Genomic DNA, 25857 nt, shown 5'->3' with positions numbered 1-25857 from the left:
AATTTTTTAGCAGTCTAACCCAGTGGTCCCCAACCTTTTTATCACAGGGGACTGGTCAACACTTGACAATTTTATTGAGGCCCGGGGGAGGGGTAGTCTTTTGCCGAGGGATGCTGACACCGCCTGAACCCCTGCTCCACTTGCTTTCCTGCCGTGCCCCTGACTTCCCACTGCCCGCTGGGGGGTGCTGCCAGCAGCAGCTGCAAAGTGCCACGTCGAGGGGGAGCCCCAGCCATGGCGGCCGCTGGAGAGCACCAAAGGTGAGCTGGCGACAGAGTGGCAGGCCAGCCCCCAAGGCAGCAGTCGGGAGCAGCAGCCCAGTACCGACTGATCCACGGACCGGTCCCGGTCCCTGGCCTGGGTGTTGGTCTAACCAGTCCCTACTTTAAAAGCCCATTTGCGCATTGGCACTGCTGCAAATGTAAAATTCACCCTGCCCACCAGGCCCTCAGAACTATCCCACCAGTTACCAGTCAGTTGCAACGTCCAATTTTTAAAAGGTTGCTTTGCAAATGAGGGGACATTGAAATCTTGGCGTGCTTTTGAAGAACGCAGGCACCCCAAACACTCTAGCAGAGCCCCTCTGCAGACGCAATGCGTAAGGACAAGGAAGAATTGCAGTCCTTGGAACTCAGCACTAGTTAGAGCAGCACCGCGAATCGGCAGAGGCCCAAGTTTTTAATTACCCAATTTGCTTCAATGGCTCCCTGCGGGGGAGAAGTCTTTTTTAAAGGGGTCATGAAAGCTACCTGCTGTTCAGAATTTTTTAATTTAATCGAAGACAGCTCCGAGGGGCTTGTCGATGGGTTCGGGTGGCTGCTGGAATAGTTCTCGGCACTGGCTTGTAAAAACTGGACCTGGGAAAGGCAGTTTGTAAAGCAAACAGAAAAAAGGTTTCCAGATCAAACGGGACCACACAGAACAAGGGGGAATGCCATCCGCTCGCTCGGTCGCCTAAGGCAGGGGTAGTCAACCTGTGGTCCTCCAGATGCATTTGCTGGCAGGGGCTCATGGGAATTGTAGTCCATGGGCATCTGGAGGACCACAGGTTGACTACCCCTGGCCTAAGGGGAGTGGGGCAAAATTCCCGCTAGGCGACAAACAGTTTGCAAGAGGAGTGAGTTCTTCCATCCTCTTAATCAGAGGTTTCCTAAGGGGGCTAATATTTGTCAGACTCATTTTATAATATACAGGAGGGCTGGTTTCAGGTTTTTAGGGGTCCTTGCCCACAGAGCATCTGTGGCCCCTTCCATTACAGATCCTACCTGCTTCATTTGTGTCTGTGCTAGGATAGTGCTGCTTGCATGCTAAATGAGGAGTAGTCTCCATCCAACCTTTCTTAGCCTGCGAGCACCTTTGGGATTCTGACGCAGGGTGGGGGGCACAGCTGCAAAACCACTGCTGCAGCTTACCTTCTTTGAGCTGTGGTGACAGCTGCTGCCCATACGATGTTTTCAAAACTCTGCTACGCCAGTCAGAAACTTGGCCTCCTCCCACCTTCCAAAAACACTTGGTGGGCCCCTTTGGCACCACTGTGGACCCTGGACTTGGGCTGGCAGACTTCGGTTCCAATGTCCCCTCAACCATGCACGGCGGGCATGTCCCTCTCCACCATTTGCAACCAGAGGAGGGCCATGAAAATGGTGATGGCTATGAAGACCAAGACATCTGAGGAAAGGTTGAAAGACTGGTCTTAGCTTGGTGAGAAGACAACTAAGAGGCGATATGATGGCCATCTTAAAGTACTTGAAGGGCTGTCACATGGAGGATGGAGCAGAGTTGTTTTCTTTAGGGGAATTAGGGGAAAAAATAGGGGAATACATCTTAAGAACAAAAGCTACCTTTTTAAAACAGAGTTGCCCCAGAGGGTTGGACCAGAACCAATGGGATGAAAACATCCGGAAGAAGTTCCTGACAGTTAGAGTAGTTCCTCACTGGAACAGGCTTCCTCGGGAGATGGTGGGTTCTTCTTCTTGGGAGGTTTTTAAGCCGAAGCTAGTCATCTGACAAAAATGCAGATTCTGTGAACTTAGGCAGATTGTGAGTGGGTGGGCAGAAGGGATTGTGTTCGTGCCTGGCTATTGTGGCCCTTTCTTGCATGGCCAGGGAAATGCCGATTGCCGCTTCAGGATCGGGATGTGAATTTCTTCCAGGTCAGACTGGCCAGGGATTCTGTTTTTTTTTTGGGGGGGGGGAATCATCTGGCCATGGAATTGGGGTCACTGTGGGTGGGCAGGTAGTTGCAAATTCCCTGCATTTTGCAGAGGGTTGGACTACATGACCCTGGAGATCCCTTCCAACTCTGATTCTTTCACTGTAGGGAAGACTGAATCTCTCCAGATGTGGCATCTCCAGCTAAAATATGAAACCCCCTACCGGATACATTATGCCACCCATGTCATGCGAAAATATGATTCAAAGATTCACTAGGTAGGTTTTAAAAGCCCTCTTTTATTTCGCATCTACAAAACACATACATTTTTCCTACTTCTAAAACAATCTTCAATCCACGGAAAACTTTCAAGCTCGGAAACTCTGTAACCACTATACTGTACTGCCTCAGTACAGAAATCTGCTTCCAGTTCTTAGCAGAGGAAGAAAGAAGTTACACAGGGCACACAGTCTTCCAAGTTTTAAACTTTTGCTCTTAAGACTTAAAATGCATCTTTTGCAGTCATAACGACTCATAATTTTAGAAACAATATGAAATTATTTCACGAAACCCCGGGGTTTCTTGACAGACCTGGGTTTCCGGAATGGGTAGGAGTTAATTAATTTTTAATATATTTTTAAAAACTTGTTAAAACACTTATCGGATAATATGACCACATACGGTCGTGTCGACCACCCCCTCCCAAATTGGCCAATGATGGGCCTGGGGGTGGGAGGGGCCTCATGTGGGTGTGTACACAGCAATGCTTGCCAGTCATAGTCTGCACGATTGTACCACTGCTGGGATTTCTCAAAGCCCAATGAATATTTCAGGCGTTTCTCAACGGTAAAAAAAAAATTGAGAAAGGCTGGTGTAATGCAGTGATGAGATGCCATTTTTGAAAGCTGCAAATCGTCTTGCAGGAAAAGAGAGTTTTGTCTCTCCCCAAACGGCTCAGCTACAAGGATTTTGTAAAGGCAAGAGCTTTCTCATCGATCTTGGTACGTCTTTCCAACCAAGTGAAGAACATCTGGACAGGGTGGAAGAATATTAAGGATGTAATGTCAGGAGAGCCAAATGAACTTGGAAATCATGCCATCTTTGCCAGGGCACCGTCCCAGGAAGCTGGGTGACCCACTGGTGAAGTGGAGGTGACCCAGTGACTGAATCAGGGAGAGACATGTAGGGATCTCCCAACCTCTGGTCTTCACCCAAACAAAGTGGTCCATCAACAACTAGGGGTGGTTGGTGTCCTCTCCTGGAATGTTTTGACTCCCTCCTTGGGGGAGAGCTGTGGCACAAAGTTTTGAGTTCCTCCTCTGCACACCGAAGGTCTCAGGTGGCACCTCCAGTTCAAAGAAAAGGTCCTTTTTTTCAGACTGAGGCCTTGGAAAGCATTTGACCGACAAAAGAAATGATCCAAGCTAGATGGTTCAAAGGCAGCTTCATGAGTTAATGTCATTTGTATGTGAACTTTGCCTTTCTGCCACTGCACAAATGTGAATACTGCCGAAATACTGTGCATGGCTAGAAACGAAATACCCTTAACAAGGATAGGTTTACACAAAAGCAGGTTGTGTTGTCCATTTACTGCTCAAAACCTCAACGCAGGATTCATAGTGTTTAGCGATAAAGACATTTCGGCTGAAAACCATCAGTCTTAAGTGCATTCACCAGGTGCATCAAATCAAAACACTGGCTACAACAAACCTAATGCAGGAATTATCACAGACGACATGGATTTTGGGTCTCCAAAGGGCTACAGAAAATCCAGCCATCCAGATGTTTATTGCTAAACACCGCAAGTTCTACATGCTGATACTTCAAGCAATAAATCAACAACACAAACTGCTTTTGTATAAACATAAGTTTATTTGGTTTAAAGCCATACCTGTATTTCTTCAGTCTTTATCTGGAAACTGTGTCGAGCTTAATTTATTTACACCAACGTGAATGGCAGCCATTCACTTCTATGGAGTAATTCCGTGCATCCAGGGAATCGAATTTGATCAAAATCTCTTCCTTCGGCCTCTCCGTGAGGCAGGATTCAGGCCTCCTCTCCACCACCGCCCCATTCCAGTTGCTTCACTTTGGTCTACAGACCTGAATTGGAGTCAGATTTGGTCTGCTGAGTTTCCTTATGGACTTTTGAGCAGCTCCAGACTGTGATGGGACATGGAGACTGGCCATTTCCCAGCTGCTGATGGGTGGTTGTTCAAGGCATGCTCTGAAAGCTCCTCAGACGGGTGATTGTCAAGGAAGGGTACTCAACGCAGCCTTAAGATCATTTCCCCATCAAGAACAGCCCAGATGCAGGCCAATGTGAAGCATATACCCCCATTTGCACAATGAGGCCAGAGCTGGTTGCAGGGGTTTACTGGCCTTCAGGCATCGGCTGCCATGTCCAATGGTATCCGGTGCAGCTTTTTCCACTCCAAAAATATCAAATCCCATCAATCTCCCACTGTAGCTTTGAAGAGGGACTAGACTGGGGAGGGAGTCTGAAAGGAACAAGGAAAATGGCAGTATTACAGAGACCAGATCATGAAACAGGCTCAGAGAAAAGAGGTAAGGCAGGAGTCTCTTGTGCTCTGCTACCTCCACTGTCTCTGTAGGGACAGGAGGCCCATGGTCTTTTTGTCTGAGAGTGCCTCGAATTCTGACACTGGTGGGATGCAGCCACAAAATAGCTACCATGGGAGATGGAGAGAGCCACAAATTGGGCTCCACACCCATTAAAATGTTAAGCAACCTATTGCATAATATTTAGGACAGAAACAAACCAGGGCAACCTCTCAACCCAAAGGGCATTTCATCCTCCCCTGGGGTTTCTTCAGGGGACGGTCCTCTCCTGTCTAATACTGAATTTAGTATATGTACAATGTTTGACGCCTATTGAAGGATTTTGAGGTTTCTCATCTGTCAAAAAGGCCGTTACTCAGCTTCTTCCCTTCTGAGAATATTTCTTGCGAACAACCTAAATGGCTTTAGAATGGATTAAACAGATCGGTTCATTTGGAACTCATTTGTGTTCTTCACCGTTCCATAAATGAAAGCACCTTCAATACAGAGCGACATGCATGTCGGGTTGAGAAATCATCTGGGCTATTTCTGTCCTAAATATTCATGTGTTTGCACTTTGGAATTGCATTCACTCTCATTAGTATACCTACTGTTTATGTATCAAGGTGTTTATTATGACTGATGTCATAGGCCCGCTTAGCAGTCTAATTCAGTCTCCCTCAAACTGGGTTTTGTGAAACCCAGGGTTTTCTTGATGGAACGGTGACCTGCCTACCCCCTCCCCCCAAATGGCCCATGATGGGCCTAGAGGAGATAGACCCAGGGTAGGCATGTACACAGCTATCCTTCCCAACCATATTCTGCATGATCATGTCACTTCTGGGGTTTCTCCAAACTTGAAGAATGTTTCAGGGGTTTCTCAATGGTAAAAAAGTCAGAAAAGGCTGTTTGTTGTATGAAAATATTCATATTTCCATTGGCAAGCCCAGTTACTGACAGTCTCTTGAGTCTTAGGGTATGGGTCCTTGGCAGGGACTAGAAACTTATTGGGCACCCTGGAATATTGTCAAGGATCCTAACCAGTGCTACAAGGGATTTACAGGCTCTATGGCAGAGACATCCCAATAAGTAAAAAATCTGAATGTTTTTCATCTGCCCTTGGAACTGATTATAGAAAGAGGAGCCCTGAGAACTAACCCATGCTCAGAAAGAAAACAAGCACAATTCTAATTTGGAAATTTTTAAACAGAGGCTGGATAGCCACCTGAAGGAGAGGCTGATTCTGTGAAGGCTCAAGGGGGTGGCAGGTGACAGTGGATGAGCGATAGGATTGTGAGTGTCCTGCATAGTGGGGTTGGACCAGATGACCCAGGAGGCCCCTTTCAACTCTATGTTTCTATGATTCTATACCGCCTGATGGAAGGTGGTACAGCTTGTTGCACTCTTCCGAAACGATAAACACAGAGAACTATTAAAGCGTGCCATCCAGAGCAGACTTAAGCCCTTCTAAATCAACCAAAATAAATGAGCTTACAAAGGAGTAACTACTTTGGGACTGCATTGTGAAAGCGGCAAAGGTGATTCTGTCAATCATGAGGGGTGAGTGGAGATCAAATCAGATCTCCAAAAACAAAGGGGGTTTCAATTCAATGTACAGCACGCAACAAACCATATTCCTTATATTGCTTCATAAAAAAAGGGATCTGCAGGGAGAAGGCCTGGGAGAGTTTGCCAAGATTATGAAAAACGTTGAGAAGGTGAGTGAAGAAACTGCTTTTCTACCGTTAAAAAAAACAACAACTAACAGTTTGGTAGGGCACAGGCCAGGATGTTGGGTTACTTGGATCTTCGTTGTGATCTGCAAAGGTGACTTTTATCCAAGACCCAAGATAAGCAAATCCACAGATGCTCAGAACTGTTTCCTTTCCCTCGGCTCCATCTGGTGAAGGAAGCTGCTGCGGAGCAGATTCAATCTGAGTGGAGGGGAAAGGAAGAGATTCCAGATGCTGCTGTTGGAGCAAGGAGTCCCGAAACACCACAGAAGCAAAGCAGGAGGGTGAGATTTTAGCACCGTACGGAGGCACAAAGTGGAGACCGTCAAAGTCAATGGATGTTTCTCGGCGAAACAAAGTCCGCCAGGGGCGGTGTGACTTTTGAGTCATATGTTGTCCTCATCTAACATCCGGTTGAGCCCCTCGCAGATCCTCTGCAGGTGCGTGCGGTAGGGCTCAGAAGATCCGTAGAGCGCCGAGAGAAACTCGAAGTCTGCAAAGTGGTTGAACACGTGGTTGATGCGGCCGTGGGACTTGGCGGTTAGGTGGGTGTTGACCGCCTGGTGGAGAAGGTCGCGGATCTCGTTGAGCATGCTGGCCATGACCCGACGGTCAAAGGTGAAGTCTATTTGGTAGAAGCTGACGGCGGTCATGGCCAGGGTGTGGGCCTTCTTGCGGAAGCGATTCATCAGGAGCAGTTCGTCTGCGTTGAACTGTCCGTTGCGGTAGAGGACGCCCAACTTCATGAGAATCTTAATCAAGTTCTTGATGATCTTCTGGGCCTCCTTGCGATTCCGGGTGAATTCCTTGGTTACCCGGTACAGCTCGTCCAGAATCTCGCTGCTGGTGTCGTCGATGAAAATGCTGGCCATGTTCTTCGATGCCATTTTGCTCAGGAGCTTCTTCTGGGCCTGGAGAGCCAGATTTTTTGTGCTGAAGGTGTCCATCTTGTCTGGAAACAGGAATGAACATGGATTATTGCTGGAAAGTGCAGTCAAATTGCAGCTGACTTATGGTGGCAGAACACCAGGTTTATTCCAGAGTCACAGAGGGGTCACTCCAGGTTTTTTTTTTGGGGGGGGGATTTAATTTTATATATATATATCTGTTCCACTGAATATTTCTGGTAAGGGCTTGGAGGAGGAGTGTGTCTCATGACTTAAGAGAGCCAGTTTGGTGTGGTGGTTAGGAGTGCGGACTTCTATTCTGGCATGCCAGGTTCGATTCTGCACTCCCCCACATGCAACCAGCTGGGTGACCTTGGGCTCGCCACGGCACTGATAAAACTGTTCTGACCGAGCAGTAATATCAGGGCTCTCTCAGCCTCACCCACCCCACAGGGTGTCTGTTGTGGGGAGAGGAAAGGGAAGGCGACTGTAAGCCGCTTTGAGCCTCCTTCGGGTAGGGAAAAGCGGCATATAAGAACCAACTCTTCTTCTAAGTGCCACTCAACGTTTAACACCCACTCAGGGCAGCTGTCCCGCCCCTGAGTGCCTTCTCCTCCAACTGGCTTGCCTGCCTGTCTGTCCAGTGGCTAGCCAATCGTGTAGTGGCCAGTGTAGTGGTCACCAAGGAAGGCTGAGATGGGAGGTCACCAAGCTTAGATTACAAGATATCACTAAAGTGGGCTACCCTGGGCCACCCAAAGTCAAGGCACCAATTACTAGGACCTGGATTCCAACATTTGGTTTTTGAGCACTACATGCATCTAATATTTATTCTGCAGCAGAGAGACTTGGTGGGAGGGCACCACGAGAGAAAATAGGCTTTGGGCTGAGGCCGTGTCACATAGGCCCTAATGACAGAAATACCTTTCAGGCTGAATACTTTTTAATTTATTTATATTTTTGATTTTTCTCCCATCACTCCTGTCGTCACTGGCCCATGGGAGCGTGCAACAGTTTAAATAATACACAAACCTTAAAACCATGCAATAAAATTTAAAACCAACCCAATAACAAAAGTATCCTCTACAGAATTAAGAGAAGAATGATTACACTTTGCAGCTGACCATCAGAGGGGTGTCTTGGCTTAGAGGGGCCCAGGTTGACATTTATGTCTGTATCCTGGTCTGGCGGAAGAGCTCCATTTTTCAGGACCTGCAGAACTGAGCCAGTTCCGTCAGGGCCCTGGGAGTTCATTCTACCAGGTAGGGGCCAGAACTAAAGAGGTCACACAAACTTCCCTCGGGCCAGGGACAACCAACCTGTTGGAATTCGAAGAGCCAAGTGCTTTCGGAGGGGGGGGGGAGAGATAAGCAAAGAGAGATATCTGGGGAGACAGGAAGCTAAAGGCCGAGGAATCCAGGAATGAGCTGTCTGGGGACAGGTATGGAAAAAGGAACCCAAAGGAAGGAAACAAGAAGACAAAAGTAAGCTGTGCTGGCAGAGGCTCATGGGAATTGTAGTCCATGGACATCTGGAGAGCCAGTTTGGACAGCCCTGCTTTAAAACAACAAAAAAGGGCTGACAGTGGAGCATAGGATTTATTACCCGAATTTTCTGTGGAAGAGCAGCCTACCATAACAGTTGCCAACCTCCAGGTTTGCCCTGAAGATCTCCTACTTTAACAATTGACTTCAGGTTACAGAAATCAGTTCATGTGGAAAAAATGGTTGCTGGGGGGGGGGGGTGGACTCTGTGGCATTGTACCCTTCTGAGGTCCATCCCCATCCCCAAGACCCCCTCCCCAAGCTTCACTCCTAAAATCTCCAGGTATTTCCCAACCCAGAGCTGGCAACCTCATAAAAAGTTATTCCTTGGAAGTCTTGAAGGCGCTACTGGACTTGAATGTTGTTCTACTATTACAGACTAACATGGACACCCTCTTGTAGCCTTCTAGTACAGGGGTGGCCAAACTATGGCTCTCCAGATGTCCATGAACTACAATTACCATGAGCCCCTGGCAGCATACTCGATGGACATCTGGAGAGCCACAGTTTGGACACTCTTGCTGTAGTATATTCTTCCCCTGAGCTCCTTCCAAGTGATTCATGGCCAGGTTATATCTTTCCGCATTATATCTTTCCAATAATCCTGTGAGGCTGGTCAGCTTGCAAGTGGCAGGCCTCAGATAACCATGAATGGGGGAAATGAACTTGCAGCCTCCCGATCTGAAACTGTGACTGCTGATCAAAGCAAACGGCCTGTACAAGGTTGCCATGTCCTACTTCGAGATTTGGGGGTGCAGGCTGAGGAGGACAGGGGCTCCAGTGAGGTATGATGCCCCAGGACTGACCCTGTGACATATCCCTTTTCTCCCAAAGAATTGATCTCCGAGTTGTGTAAAAATTATTACCTCCTGCCCATTCGGCAACCCTGTCCAGGGCCGCCAAGAAACCCTGGTTGAGAAAGCCTGCTTTACGGCGATATTCCTCGGCTTTGATAGACATCAAAGAGTTCCACAAATGGAAAATATAATATAAACCTTTATTTTTATAGCCCGTCTTTCTTAAATGCTCAGGGCAGGTAACACCATGTGCCAACAATCATTACAAGCATCAAAACATGTAAAAAATATTCTGTAAAACATTTCCTATTCACTGTAATCCCTAGTTAATTTAGGTTAGGGGTATCTGAAACTTGGGAGGGCAGATCTCCCAGCTTGGTGCCACGGTTAAGAGTGGTGGCCTCTAATTTGGAGAGCCGAGTTCAATTTCCCACTCCTCCTCCACATGCAGCCAGCTGGGTGACCTTGGGTCAGTTACAGTCCTCCCAGAGCTCTCTCAGGCCCACCTGCCTACCAGGAGAGAGGAAGGGAAGGTGATAAGTCAGCTGCTTTGAGATTCCTCTGGGTAGTGGACAGCAGGGTATTAAAACCAACTCTTCTTCCTTCCGTTTTCAGCAGTGAAACCACTGCTGGACTGCCCCTGAATCAAATCCTCAAGAGGAAAAATGCACAACCTGGGGGCGAGGGGTTGCCGTGGAGAATAGGGATGGAGAAGAAGATGCTGCCAAGTCTAACCAGGAGGTCTCTCAAGGTAACAGGGAGTTGCCAGCGTGAGCCCTGTCTGGTGTATGGCTTAGTCATGGAAAAGCTGGTGGAAGAGCTTCCCGGGAACCATAAATTAAGTGCGTTATTAATGGAGCACACAGAGAAAGCCCAGGGTTGTTCTAGCTGGTGATATATACGGCCCCTGGAAAACACAAACGTTTGTATGAGTTGCTTTTTTATGTGAAAACATTGATTTTAACAGCTGGAGCCCCTGAGATGAAGCCCGCAAGGTTTCCTAATAAAATTGTAAAATTATTGGTGCCAGTCTTATTCTCAGCAGGACAGGTATATGGCAAAGAAGTCCAGCTAGGGCACGGTCTTTCAGGAAAGGAAACAGACCTGGAAGCACACACCCCACATACGAAAACCCTTGTCCCTCTGGGGCGGATTCCTAAATCTACATAAATTGCATCTGGTCCCCCACTCAGTGTTTTGATCACAGGAATTGAAGGTTCTCCTCAGTACCCAGCTGTCCAGAGAGCCAGGGTTGCCATTTTCCAGGTGGTGGCTGGAGATATACTGGAATTTACTACCCTGCCCCAAATCTCACCCTCCCCAGGAATTCCCCAACACAGTTGCTTTGGAAGTTGGGCCCTCTGGCACTAGATCACAATGAAGTCCCGTCCCTCTCCCTAAATCCCCAAGAATTTCCCAACCCAGAGTTGGCAACCCTAGGTATCTGATGTTTTAAGGAATTTTATCATGTTTGACAGTGGCAGTCTCAGGAGATGAAGGTATTTCCCTGCAACTGGTACCCAAAACACATTAACGGAGGAAGAAACATAGGATGTTTAGGGACCCCACCACTGGGATGAGAAACTTCTGGAGATCTTGGGGGCACACCGGGCTTTAGGGAGGACATGGATCTCAACTGGATCTAATGCCAGAGTCCCCACTCCAAAGCATGCATTTTCGCCAGAGTGGCTGCTCTTTATCACCTGGACATTAGGTACAAGAACAGCCTCCCCCTCTCCCCCCCAGGACCTGGAAAGGCTGCAGGCAGCTGTTAGGGAACTCACCGGCATGGATCTGTAGCCTCCGAGTCTTGGAGGGAAGTGGAAGGAGAAGGGGGTGGTCAGGGGTGGGGGACCGAAGGTGATTGGCTGGCCGCTGGACAGACAGGCAAGCCGGTTGGAGGAGGAGGCACTCAGGGGTGGGACAGCCACCCTAAGTGGCTCTTAAGCATTGAGTGGCACTTAAGCCATGAGACATGCTCCTCCTCCAAGGCCTCACCAGAAATATATTATGTGGAACAGAGAAAAGGTTTCCCAAAAAAGCAAAGAAATCAGGCCCACGTCATGGGTGCAGCCACCAAGCGACGACCTCCGCATTGGCCAACGGGCTGCTCAGAATGTTATCAAGCACTACTTGAAAAAATAGAGTCGAAGAGCACCGTTAAGACCAACAAAGACTGATTCAAGGCGTGAGCTTTCAAGTGCAGGCACTCTTCCTCAGACTAAATAAAGCACCATCGTAACTGTGGAGAGGCAAGGCAAAAGCAAATTATGGCAAACTGTGTCCTAATATCTAGCTTGCTAAATTTTCGAGGCAGGATACCCGTTTCCCTCTTTGACACATACTTCTAGTTCAGCCGTTCTCGGTGTAGCTTTGTGTCCAAAAAATCTCTCTCTCTCTCTCTTCCGAAGCGAGCTTGTGTCTGTTGGAGATCGCTGTAAGTCTCTCCTGCCTCCCCACCCTCTCAGTTATTTATTGCTTTTTTAGAGAAAATCTGTTTTCTTGACAAGCAGACGGCCCCACCCGTATCTCCTCCGCTGGGCTGGAGTCAACACACCACAAAGCAGCCAGCTTCCTTTCTGGTACGGCTCACGATTCCAGCTGCGCTCCAGCTTTTAAAAAATAGTTTTTAAAGGGGGGGGGGGGGAAGGATAAGACTTTGCAATCAAATGCACCGGATCTGGAAGGCAATTACTGGGAAACGGAGGACTTGGTGGAGATGGCCGTATGGATAAAAGGACCGCGCCACGTAATTAATTTCCCTTGAACTGCGGTTGGTACTCCTCTGATAGCAAAATGACTGCAATCTGGGGGTCCAATGGGGGCATTGTGCTTTGGCAAAAACGGGACCAGTTTTAGCTGGGTTATTTTGCTGACTGGCACTCCGTGAACCTGCAGGGTGGATTGGGGTGACTTTGATCATTAGAATGCCTATAGAGGACTCGACACTAGAGGTGGATGGAAAGGTGACAATCAGGGCTTAAGTACTCAAAGGAAAAATGTGTGGGTGGGTGGGTGGGGGGCTCCATGTCATTTCAAGGCCATATCCTTGAGGCTTAAGGGCACGGGTAGTCAAACTGTGGCCCTCCAGATGTCCATGGACTACAATTCCCATGAACCCCTGCCAGCGAATGCTGGCAGGGGTTCATGGGAATTGTAGTCCATGGACATCTGGAGGGCTGCAGTTTGACTACCCCTGCTTTAGGGGGCAGTTCCTTGCTAATTCAAGTAGCCAGTTTGGTGTAGTGGTTAGGAGTGCGGACTTCTAATCTGGCATGCCAGGTTCGATTCTGCGCTCCTCCACATGCAGCCAGCTGGGTGACCTTGGGCTCGCCACGGCACTGATAAAATTGTTCTGACTGAGCAGTGATATCAGGGCTCTCTCACCCACCCCACAGGGTGTTTGTTGTGGGGAGAGGAATGGGAAGGTGACTGTAAGCCACTTTGAGCCTCCTTCGGGTAGAGAAAAGTGGCATATAAGAACCAACTCTTCTTCTTCTTCTTCTGTCTGCGCTTGTCCATGGGTAAACAGGCAGTGTTTAGGAAGGGGGGAACTTCAGTGGGAATGAGTTCTATTTTCTCACTAGCACGTCCCCCTGGCGGGCCCAGAATTCTCTAGTTCTCCATTTTCTAATTTTTTAATGCCAAACCTTATCATAATATTTATGTATCTGAGCAGCACCCATTTGAGTGGCAATAAATCAGCACTGTGTATGAGCAATTCCTCAGAGGAACAGGCCTCCTTGGGAGGTGGGGGGGGGGTCTCCTTCTTTGGAAGTTTTTAAGCAAAGGCCAGATAATCGTCTGACAGAAATGCTGATTTTATGAAGTTAGTTGGATTGTGAGTGGGTGGGCAGGAAGGTGTGTGCCAGTGTTTGTCTCTTCTGACCCTTCCTTGCATACCACTGTGAGATGGCAGGTGAATTCCCTCCAGGCCAGGCTGGATTCTGGAGATTTTTCATGGGGGGAATCGCTTCAGCATGAAATTGGGGTCACTGTGGGTGGGCAGGTAGTTGTGAATTCCTGCATTGTGCAGGGCGTTGGACTAGATAACCCTGGAGGTTCCTTCTAACTCTATGATTTATTTACTTTATTCAAACCTCAGCTTTCTCCCCAATTGGCACCGGAAATGGTTGACGCTGTTCTCCTGTTCTCCATTCTATCCACCCAACAACCCTGTGAGGCAGGTTAGGCTGAAAGTCGGTGATTGGCCTAAGCTCACCCAGAGAGCTACCAATGGCAAGGTCTCAAAGATTCTAGTCCCACCCTCTCATCACTCCACCAGCATCTTCCAACCTTATGACTGTGGAGGAACTCCTAAAATATTTTTCAGGCTTAGAGGAACCCTACAAGTAGCGCGACATGCCCCTTCAGAGAAGTGGGCACAGAAGTAAGATTTGCGAGCCAGCCAGCCAATCAATCTCCTTTTAAAATCATGTTTCCATTCTGGAGAAAGAGACTAGGCCTGTGCAGCAACAGGGAACATGGGCTCCAGTGGCATCTAGTGATGTCAGTGTCCATCCAAACCTCTGGGAGAGGTCATATAACCCCTGGGCAGCTCTCGTGTAACCATAGGGGTCCCCCAGAACCCTGGTTTGGAATCCCCTCACTACCCTAGCTGTATTGTACTGAGAGATGACATATCCTGTACAACAGAATACCAGCAATATCAAACAAACAAATCTAGAAAACACACTATAAAACATAGAAAACTGAACCCATTAACAAAAATACAAAGGTCAAAAGGAACTAGACCAGGGCTGGTCAAACTGCAGCCCTCCACATGTCCATGGACTACAATTATCATGGGAATTGTAGTCCATGGACATCTGGAGAGCCTCAATTTGACCACTCCTGAACTAGACGATGAACACGTGGTTGTCCCTATTTAGGAATCTTCATTCCAGATTAGCACACCAATACAATCAAGTGGCTGGAGTTTCAGAGGTCCCCACATGCGGTGCCTGCCAACACCTTTCCAGGTGGCCACCAAGTTTTTTTTAAAAAGGGGGTGGGGCAGGGTATGGCTTTTGCCCAGCAAGTCTTCTGATTGGCCATTGGATATTTGATTGACTGCAAATTTCTAAAAATGTTGCTTTGGCAGCAGCTCCCACCAAGGGACAAAGAGCTTCATGGCATGACTGAAGGTAAGCTGGGGTAGAAGCCATTTTGTGACTGGCATCGCCTCCTGCAGCATCCATTTTGTTGCTGTGCCCAAATTCCAAAGGTGCTTGCAGGCTCAAGAAAGGCTGGGGATTCCTGAACTGAGATTTGGAGGGGAGAGAGAATAACTGCTGTATTGACGTCTTGTATGAAATGATCCAAATGGACAGTTAAAAGCAAAACAGCAGATTTGGATTTAAATTTTTTTGTGGCACTGTTAGCTGACAAGCAAGAAAGGTACAATTTATAATTTGTCATTTCTATTAAATTTTAATTTTAAAAAAATACTAGGATTTGGGAGACCAGGTTGCAATCCCTGCCCTGCCATTAAGTTTGCTGAGGGGCCTTGGATGGCAATCACACTCTCTAACTTACCCCTTCAGCCTGGCCTGCCTCACTGGGGTGTTGCGCGGATGAAACAGGGAAAGCACAGCCACAAGCTCCTTACGACAAAGGGCTAGAAAAATGTTTACTAGATTGATGGGGGAAGAGGGAGGAGGTTGCTTTAATGGAGGAACCTTGGCTCACTGGTAGAGCATCTGCTTGGCATGCAGAAGGTCACATGCTCAATCCTTGAAACCTCCAGTGAAGCAATCTGCAAAGAAGTAATGTGCAGGACCACTGCATAGATGCTGGACAGCTGCTGCCAATCTGAGAAGATGAGACCACCCATAGGTGGCCAAATTGTGGCTCTCCAAATCTTCATGGCCTACAATTACCAATGCCCCCTGCCAGGACGAGCCACAATGTGGCCACCCTGCCATAGATAATCGCCATGTTCTACACAGTCGCTGCAAGCACAATGCCTAGGTGACATAGCTGCAATCTTTTTTCCAAGGCTGGGGACAGACGGGGTAAGAACCTCCAAGTGGCAGGCCCTGGTATGTGGGGTCTCACAGGGAGCTATTCTCTCCCTGATGTTCTTTAACATCTACATGCACCCCCTCACCCAGCTGATCCAGACTTCTGGGCTGGGCTGTCACCCCTACACTGATGACACCCTGGTGGAAAGTTTTTCTCAACTTTTCGACAACTGAGAAACCTTTTGGGCTTTGAGAAACCCCAGAAACGATGCAATCTTGCAGAATATGTCACAAAAGCATATCTCCTTACATGCCCACTCACAGCCCTTCCCCTTCCCAAAACCCTCCAGACCCATCAGTGGCCATGGGGGTGGGGTGATCGACATAACCATATACTGTCATAGCTCCAGATAAATATTTAACAATATCTTTAAAATTAATTAACTCCTGCCCATTCGGGAAACCTTCCCAGGGCTGTCAGGAAGGGTTACATGAAGCCCTGGTTGAGGAAGCCTGCCCTCTAATCAGTTTTGCAGGGCCTGTAAAACAGAGCTGAACCTCCCTGTTTGAAAGTCCTGCACAATTCCCAACCCACAACCACGCCAATTCTGTAGCCATCTAAGCTCCTTATAAAGAGGAGGCGCCCTGTAGATTGAATAAATGGGGTTCATTTCAATTATGAATTTTTAAAACGTATTTAATCCTTATCCATGGTTCCTCTATATATTTATGAAATGCCAACCACCGTAGCAGCCTCCCTCAGAGGGTGCCTATTATGAGGAGAGGAAGGGAAGGTGATTTGCAACTGCTTAAACACACCTGAGGCCTGGCTGGGTGACTGTGGACGATTCCCAGTTCTCTCAGAGCTCTCAGCCCCACCTCCCTCACAGGGTGTCTATGGGGAGAAGAAGGGAAGGCAGTTTTAAACTGCTTAGAGACACTTGAGGCCTGCTGGGTGACTGCAGCCCACTCCCCAGTTCTCTCAGAGCTCTCTCTACCCCCCCCCCCACCTCCCTCACAGGAAGTCTGCTATGGGGAGAGGAAGGGAAGGCGATTCTAAACTGCTTTGAGACATCTGAGGCCTGCTGGGTGACTGTGGACCATTCCCAGTTCTCACAGGGCTCTCTCAGCTCCACCTCACTCACTGTCTGTTATGAGGAGAGAAAGGGAAGGCAACTGGAAACTACTCTGAAGCACCTGAGGCCTGCTGGGTCACTGTGGCCCAGTCCCAGTTCTCTCACAGCCCCACATCCCTCACAGGTTGTCCACTGTGAGGAGATGAAGGAAAAAGGTGTTTGTAAACGGCTTTGAAACTCCTTTAGGTAGTAAACAGCAGAGTACAAAAATCAAGCTCTTCTTCTTCTAAGGGGCAATAGTAAAAGAGGCATGTGGACACATAACAATATATCAACAGTAAAAAAAAAATGGAGGCAGAAGGAGCCCGCCTGTGTACTACCCCATGTGTATTAGGGCAGGGGGACATTTCGGTGTCCGTGGCCTAATTCCCACAAGAAGGGAAATGAGGTTGAATGCAGAACTGGGAGGAATTGATTGCCATGCAGTCTCCCCCTAAGAAGAGTCTCCAGTCTGATTTTTCCCTTCACATATGTGAAGAAACGGCTCTGGAAAGCTCATCTGTAACCACTATGCCACAATTCCCAAAGGTCAATTCTTTCCCACACTCAACAACACTCCAAACCACAGGTTCTTGACACCCATCTCTCCACACCCACACCCTCATTTGCCACCACACCACCACAACCTCCCACACAACACACATATTCAACCTCATGATCTTACAAACTAGACCACCCCTCCTCTTACTCTTCCCAATGCCAAGCTCTCTCTATCTTAATCACTCTCTTCCTTTCTACCTCCCTCTCTCTTTGCTATTTTCCTCCCTACAATGGTCTTTAATTTTATTAATGGCATATTTTAAGTTTTTGGGGGGTAAGCCACCCTGCACCTCTAGGGAAGGGCAGGGTATAAAAGAAAAAAATAAATTAATAACTTCCCGTGTTCATGTGTTTTAGGGCAACACAGAGAAGAAGAGATGGGTTTTATACCCCACTTGGTGCGCACACTCCGTTCAGCTGACACGCACATTGATTGGGTGCGTAATTAATCCACACAAGTGAAAAACCTCTATTACTGTCCTGGAGTTCTGTACAAAGATCCTCCACCCTACGCACCCGCCTTTTCTCCTTCCCCTCCAATTTCTTTCAACAGCTGCTAGGCCCCTAGCTCTGGCCGCTACAATCTCCGGCTCGGTTACCTGAGCTTTGCAATCGTAAACCCCACCGCAGACGAAACTCTCTCAGTGGCAGGGATGAATTTTTCATGGGGCAACACAAAAAGGGCGTAAATAATTTACCGGTCCAGACTGCGAAGGGGAGATGGGACAGAATGCACACGGAGGAGCCGCCGGCAAGAGCCTGATGAAGATGTGAGCCTGTCTTTTTAGCCAGGGGGGTTATCTTGGAATCCCTTACAATAGATTTGACACATGGCAAGGTTCTTAAGCCACCTTTTGTGGGGTCCCCAGATGAAAAATCCATGGGTTCAAATCCCCCTACTCGTTCCTGAAGCTTCTTGGGTGTCTTTGGGTCTTCTTTTTTCATCCTTAACCTACTTTGCAAGGTTGATGTGAGGGAAAATATGGAGGGGGGAACCACATGAGTTTCTTGGAGCAGTGGTCCCCAACCTGCGGGCCGCGGCCTGGCACATGGCGCCGGGCCGCGGCTCCCTATCTCCGCCCCCCCCCCCCGCAGTAAAAAACTTCCCAGGCTGCAAGCTTGCAGCCCGGGAAGCTTCTTACTGCGGGAGGGCGGGGAGAGGGAATCAGGGCCCAATCAGTGGCCCAATGCCCTGCCGGTCCCCAGCCTCAGAAAGGTTGGGGACCACTGCCTTGGAGGATTGGTGAGGGGCAAAAAGGAAATAAACCTGGGGTGGGAAGCCACCCAGGCCCAGCAAGCTCCACCACAGCCCAGCTCCTCCACTGACTTGCCCGTGGTCACTAGCCCCGCCCCAGCTTTCTAAGCTCCACCCCTGGCTCTGAAGGCACCTCCCCTTTGCTCTTCAGTTCCACCATCCTACGCCAGCCAGGCTGCATCAGCCTAAACATGTTAAAATAAAAAAATATATCAAAAAATTAACTCCCACCCATTTGGGAAACCTCTCCTGGGCTGTCAACCGACTTATGGCAACCCCACAGGGCGTTCGAGGTGGTTGGCCATTGCTTGGCTCTGCACAGTTGCCCTGGGCTTCCTTGGCGGACTCCCACCCAGGCCCTACTTAGCTTCCCAGGTCTGTTGACATCCAGGCTTGTTTGCACCATCCAGGTCAGTGGGATCCCTGGGAGGAGTAAAAGGGCTAGACTGTGTATGGAGTTCTGTTACCTCCAAGTGAGACCACTGATCCACTTACCCTGTCATCCAAAACCCTATAGCTGGAGATGCCAGAAACTGAACTTGGAACCTTCTGCGTGCAAAACGAGGTCTTTTGCCGCTGGTTTTCATTTTCAGCACAGGGGGAAGGCTGGGTGTTTCCCTAGCTTGAGAACTGTGGCCCTTTGTTCTACCCCCTTGTTCATGGGACTCTTCTGCTCCCATTAGGTTCCACTGTCTGCCACCCTGCAGGGTAGGGTCTGGGTCCAAAGTCCCTCACAAGGGGAATTCCAAGTGGCGATATTGCAGGCATGCTCATTAATTGTTATTCCCATAGAGCTGTCTAAATAAAACCCTTTGCTCATGTCAGTACAACAGTCCTGCAAGGTAGACTGTAGTGATCATAGCGTGGTGGCTAAAAGAGAGAGCAGTGGGTGTCTGCCAGGCAGAAAAGCCCGTTGCACTAAAAACACAACAGGCTCTAGCTGCTGCCTCTTCCTGTGGCTGGATGGCAGAGGGGGAAGCAGTTGGGACGGAGCATCCCCTACCTGATTGGTCTTCTGGGGAGGCAAGTGCCCTCCCCAAGGGTCAATCAGGGAGGTGGAGGCAGTCAGGGGCGGGGCATGCCCAGCCTGATTGGTGCACCGGGGTGAGTGACTCCACAGGGGCCCAATCAGGTAGATGATCGGTCTGTCACAACTCCTCCCATCACCCTAGTCATGCTTTATTGTTACAGATAGATTACAGATGGCCTTTTGCAAAATGCATTTTCGCACTCATAGCCGTCCCCAATGTGAGACATCTAATGCCAGCTTACCTCACAGGGTTTTGAAATTTCATTTTTGAGGCAGATGTACCTGGAGAAGTACCTTATTAATAGCTGTGAGCTAGAATAGCTCAACAGTACCTCCATTTTCAGAGGCAGTCTACCCTTGAATACAAGATGCTGGAGGTCAGAGGTTAATCTTAAAAGGTAAGGTTGCTGTCCCCCCAGTTCTGCTTCTGCGTTTCCAAAGAGAGAGATCAACTCTACAAGGATCTGATTTTTTGTAACTCAAGCTTATTTTCTTAAGGGATAAAGGCCCATTGACAGCCAGGAGTCTTAATGGTCAACAGAACCCCCATGTTCAGGAGCAGCCTTCCGTTGCTGGATACCAGATATTATAGGATGAGGAACTACCATTAGTCTCAAAGCCCAGTAGAACCCCCATGCTCAGAGGCAGTCTATTCCATATAACAAATGCCAAGGATGACGCACAATGGAAGGCCAGCACACCTGCAACCATCTTTTGGGCTTTCTGGAAGCATCTCGCTAATGGTTGTAGGAAACAACACCAGATTTGGTCTGACCCTATGAAATATGTCATGAATTATCAGGATACAGGCTCAAATCCCTTCCTGCCTTCCCACGAAATCACTCTGACCTTGCAATGCCAGAAGAATAAAGGAATAAATGATCAAGGGATTCCCCAAGGCTCACCTCCACTTCCTGTGACTGCAACCTGGCAAACAGGTATGGGGCCAGAGAGGTGGACTCTCCTGGAAAACCTGGCCCGGATTGCCAGTCCAGGTCACAGTTGGGAGGCAGGCCACTCACTCTGCAGCAGTCAGGCCCCAGAGTAGCATCAATATCACGGCTAATGAGCCAATTAGTTACACCAAGCTGGGGAAATATTAGGCACCATAACAGATTGGCCCATAAATCAAGACGGCATAGTAGCATCCCACTGCAACCCCGCTCAAGCAGTGCTTCTGCCCTGGCTCGGCCCATGCTACGTAGGCCTGAAAAACACCTCCAGGGATCCCCCAAATCAGATCCAAGAATAATACGATGTCAACTACATGCCGTTAAATGTGCATTTTCCCACTTCCTCAATTCATGCTGTACGGCAGTTCCTTCAGGCAGAGCAACAGAAAGGCAAATGCTACAAGCCAGGCTATGCTGAGCCCACCTCTCTGAAAGTAAGAAGCTGTCAATAATGCCAAGGGGCTCAGTAGAAAACCATGTGATCCTAGTACAACACTCCTGGCCATACCCCAAGTGTTTTCCCCGCATTGTTGAGCCAGCATGATGTCGTTGTTATTATTATTATTATTGTATTTATATCCCGCCTCCCCCCGAAGGCTCGAGGCGGCTTACATAACCCCGTCCCCTAAAAACCATAAAATAACAATAAGATCCAATAATTTACAATAGTGGCAACAACGATGGCTTAATCTTACTCATTTAGTCTCCGCATCCTCAACTACAGGAGGGGGGAGGGTGACACTCTCTACCGCCAGTTTGTGAGGGGGGGGCTGATCTTCTTTCCGCCCGGCCTCAGTTATAAGCCTGGCGGAAGAGCTCCGTCTTACAGGCCCTGCGGAATGCTGGTAATTCCCGCAGGGCCCTCAGCTCTTCCGGGAGCTCATTCCACCAGGTTGGGGCCAGGACCGAGAAGGCCCTGGCCCTGGTCGAGGCCAGGCGGGTTTCCTTGGGGCTGGGAACGACCAATAGGTTAGCCCCCACAGAGTGTAAAGCCCTGCGGGGGATATAGGGCGAAAGGCAGTCCCTCATATATGCTGGGCCTAGACCACGGATGGCCTTGAAGGTCAAAACCAAAAACTTGAACCTGATCCGGAAGGCGACCGGTAACCAATGCAGCTGCCTCAGAACTGGCTGGATGTGAGCCCTCCACGGTGTAGCTGTGAGGACTCTAGCAGCCGCATTTTGGACGAGTTGCAGTTTCCGGATCAAGCCCAGAGGCAGGCCAGTGTAGAGCGAGTTACAGAAATCTAGTCTGGAGGTGACCGTCGCATGGATCACTGTGGCCAGGTGTTCGGAGGTCAGATAGGGCGCTAGTAGCCGAGCCTGGCGAAGATAGAAAAATGCCCGGCTAGCTACCTGTTTAACCTGTGCCTCGAGTGTTAGTGAGGCATCAATGGTCACCCCTAAATTCCTGGCCTGAGATGCGATATTAAGTTGCGTCCCGGCCAGAAAGGGTAAGCGCGCTTCCTGATCTGCCCCCCTACGGCCGAACCACAGGACCTCCATCTTGGAGGGGTTGGGTTCCAGGCGACTCTGCTCGAGCCATCCAGCTACGGCTTCCAAAAATCTGGCAAATGGATCTGGGGGGGAGTCCAGGTGGCCATCCATGAGGAGAAAGAGCTGGGTGTCATCAGTGTACTGGTGGCAACCCAGCCCATAACTCCGTACCAGTTGAGCCAGAGGGCGCATAAAGATGTTAAATAATGTAGGAGAGAGCACCGAGCCCTGTGGGACCCCACAAGTGAGCCGGTAAGGGCCCGATACTTCCTCTCCTACGGCTACCCTCTGCGTATCCAGCGTAATACTGTACCCCTTATCCCCGTACCGGCGAGGCGGCTCGCTAGCAGCTCGTGATCGACCACGTCAAACGCGGCCGACAGATCTAAAAGAACTAGCACAGCAGAGCCACCTCGATCAAGCTGGCGACGGAGGGGTCATCCAACAAGGAGACCAACACAGTCTCCACCCCATGACCAGGGCGGAAGTCAGACTGGTATGGATCGAGCGCCGAAGTATCTTCCAGGAACGCTAGGAGCTGGTCCGCCGCAGCCCTTTCCACCACCTTACCCAGGAACGCTAAATGCGCTACTGGGCGGTAGCTTGCAGGGTCATGCGGGTCCAGAGATGGCTTCATGAGGAGAGGGCACACCATCGCCTCCTTCAGCACCTCAGGGAACTCCCCCGACTGGAGAGAGCAGTTAACAATATCCCTGAGCTGCTCACCTATCCGTCCATCCCTCCCCTTAAGGAGCCAAGACGGACAGGGATCGAGGGGACAGGTGGTTGCCCCTGTCTGTCTTGGCTCCTTATGAACAGCAGGCTCTAATTAGCAGAGCCAGGTTTGATTGTTCTCCATATGGAGCCAACTGGGTGACCTTGGTCCAGCCATAGTCCTGTTAGAGCTGTTCTCATCAGCAGTTCTGTCAGAGCTCTCAGCCCACCTCCCTCCCAAGGGAGAGGGAAGGAAAGCAATTGTAAGCTGCTTTAAGACGCCTTCAGGTAGTGAAAAAGGTAAAGGTATCCCCTGTGCAAGCACTGGGTCATGTCTGACCCTTGGGGTGACGCCCTCTAGCGTTTTCATGGCAGACTCAATACGGGGTGGTTGGTCAGTGCCTTCCCCAGTCATTACCGTTTACCCCCCAGCAAGCTGAGTACTCATTTTACCAACCTCGGAAGGATGGAAGGCTGAGTCAACTTTGAGCCGGCTACTGGGATTGAACTCCCAGCCTCATGGACAGAGCTTCAGACAGCATGTCGGCTGCCTTACCACCCTGCACCACAAGAGGCTCTTTCAGGCAGTGAAAAGAAGGGTATAAAAGCCAACTCTTCTTCTTCTTCTAACTGCAACCTATCTCCACATACACAATTTAATAATAATAATAATAATAATAATAATAATAATAATAATAATATAACTCAAGGCTATGAATTCCTACTATCACCCCTGATATGGCTCAGATCATTAGCAAGTCATTATATCTGTAAGCAGAAGAGGAGAGAAATTGTTTTGGTTGCTAAGCAGTGATTCACCCTTTGTGCAATGTTTGCTTTGCATATTTGGCAGACAAAAGAGAGATAATTAAACCACAGATCTACCTGGTTTCCCTTTTCATTAATCGAGTTCCCAGGTCAGGAATGTGAGAACTGCACATGTTGTGACATGTGTATGTTCTGGGGTTTCTGTCCTTCCTTTTGTAGACAGATTCTTTTCTGCCCGTTTGTTTTGATGGATCGTGTAAAGGAAGACCTGTACAAATCAGGAATGGGAAGAACAGGAAGGAGAGATCTGGCCCTGGAGGCACTGACAAGTGCTTGCCAAAGGAAGAACGTATTGCTAATAGGGCTTCTGGGCACGTGCAGAGTGCGTTTCCTCTCCCTTGACTAACCTCAACCGGTCTGATGTTAGGCGAATGGGCATGAAGCCCATCCACAACCTACCCTCCAACAACTTGCATTGGTCCGTGGTTGAATTCCAGATCAAGTTTTAGGTTTTGGCTTTAACCTTCTAGGCCAGATGCGGTCTGGGCCCTGCGGATCTAAGTGACCACCTCTCCCAGGAGGCCCCTTGAACTTTCAAGATCTAATACCGACATGTTTGGTGGTTCCTGGCGGCTAGGCCCTTTTGGGACCTGGCCCCAGCCTGGTGGAACAAGCTGCCAATTGAGACCCATCCCTGATGGAACTACTCAAGTTCCGCAGGGCCTGCAAAACGGGGCTCTTCCACCAGGCCTTTGGTTGAGGCCGGAACAAGCTATTATAGCCAATAAAATATCTGGGCCTCCATCCGTTCAACTCTAGGTTATTCCCTTCACTAAACCAGAAACTGCATAATATTATATATATTGTCCCTAGGGGGGACTAGGAGGTGGATTGGCTAACTATTAAGGAACAATGGAGGAGGTCAAGGTTTTATTTTTTTACTACATTTATATACCGCCCTCCCCTGAGGCTCAGGGCGGTTTTGACTGATGTTTTAACTGTGGTTTTATAATATATGTATGAAATGAAATGTGTGCTGCGGACCAAAACATAAATAAACGTCTGATGCAAACACCTCCAATGTACAGGAACCCCCCCCCCCCTTAGATAAAATCCGTTTTGATGCATCAAATGGGCCTGCTCTATAGCAGGCTCGCCCCCACCCCCGCCGCGCAATCCACAGGCCTCTGCACTATTTTACAGAAGGCCGCTGACTTCTGAGCATGCACAAAGTGCTTTCTCCCGGCTCTCTCGAACCATTTTTAACAAAAAACACAAAGGACAAAAGGCATGTGGTTGAATATGCGAAAGCGGAATAAAATCCTCTTTTCTTCTGAAAAGTTTTACAGGCAAGCCGAGAGATGGCAAAGAGAACTGAGTCCCGGAGGCGCTTGTCCCGCTTCTTCCCCCGCCCGTCGTAAAGGGAAAAGGAGAAAGCCTGGCGGGCGCGCACAACTCTGCGGAACCCGGGCCCCTCTTCGCCTCGCCCCCGACCCTCCCGGGACTCCTCCTGGCCCCCCTCCAGCCCTTACCTGCTCTGGGGCATCCAGAGGCCCCGCCAGCCGGCCCCTCGGACTCGCAAGGCTCCCTGCAAAGCCGCCCCTCTCCCGGGAGAGACAAATGCCTTTTCTGTCTCTAAGTGCAATACAAATCTATTTCTTTCCTTTCCCCCCCTCCGGGAAGGCCGGCGGTGGTTCCTGCGGCCGCTCTGTTTGCAGCGCTCTCGTTGCCCGGCGCAAAGCGAGGGCGAAACCCGACGCCTCCCGCGGGGGAGGAAAAGTTTCAAATTCTGCCCGGACTTGCGGGCGGGGTGGAGGGGGAGGGAGGAGAGAGGAGGGTGACGGGCAGAGCGGCCAATGGCCGTGAGGAGCTACCTACGAGGCAGCCAATGGAGGGGCAGGTGGGCGGGCCCGCCGTTGCAATCGGAGCGGGAGGAAGGCGCCGGGCTTCTTGGTCTCCGTCCAGGTTTGTCTTCGAGAGGGAGCCCGGTGGGGCGTCGGGGTGCCAACTCCCGGCTGGCACATTTCAATAGCTTCCGAGAAGGAAAGGCGCCCCCCCCCCTTCCAAAGCAACCATTGGCTCCAGAGTTCTTGCTCTCTTAGTGCAATTCCAGGAGATCTCCAGGCCTCGCCTGGAGATGACCCAGCCGACCAGAAATCACCAGAATCCCAAGAAGCTTTTTATGAGAAATCCATTCGCCATGGCATCTTTTAAAAAAAAAAATGGCATTCGGTTTTGAGACTCCTTAAGGACGCTACGTAGAAAGTCGGAGTCTGGTGGCACCTTTAAGACCAACGAAGGCGTATTCCGGGTGGGAGCTTCC

At 49.4% G+C, this 25857-nt stretch overlaps 1 protein-coding gene across 1 annotated transcript; it reads right to left on the bottom strand.

The window, feature by feature from the left end:
* Positions 1 to 1337: 1337 nt before the first annotated feature.
* TNFAIP8L1 (TNF alpha induced protein 8 like 1) lies at positions 1338 to 25329 on the bottom strand. The gene is made up of 2 exons (XM_077331955.1): positions 25067 to 25329; positions 1338 to 7399 (listed from the first exon to the last, which is right to left on the bottom strand). The coding sequence occupies exon 2, from the start codon at positions 7392 to 7394 to the stop codon at positions 6834 to 6836; it is 561 nt and encodes a 186-aa protein (XP_077188070.1). The 5' UTR covers positions 7395 to 7399; positions 25067 to 25329; the 3' UTR covers positions 1338 to 6833.
* Between the last annotated feature and the right edge of the window lie 528 nt (positions 25330 to 25857).

The sequence above is a fragment of the Paroedura picta genome, chromosome 4, assembly GCF_049243985.1.
Source record: "Paroedura picta isolate Pp20150507F chromosome 4, Ppicta_v3.0, whole genome shotgun sequence".
In the NCBI taxonomy this organism is placed as follows: domain Eukaryota; kingdom Metazoa; phylum Chordata; class Lepidosauria; order Squamata; family Gekkonidae; genus Paroedura; species Paroedura picta.
The sequence above is the reverse complement of the archived record's forward strand: the minus strand, read 5'-3'. Positions and strand labels throughout refer to the sequence as shown.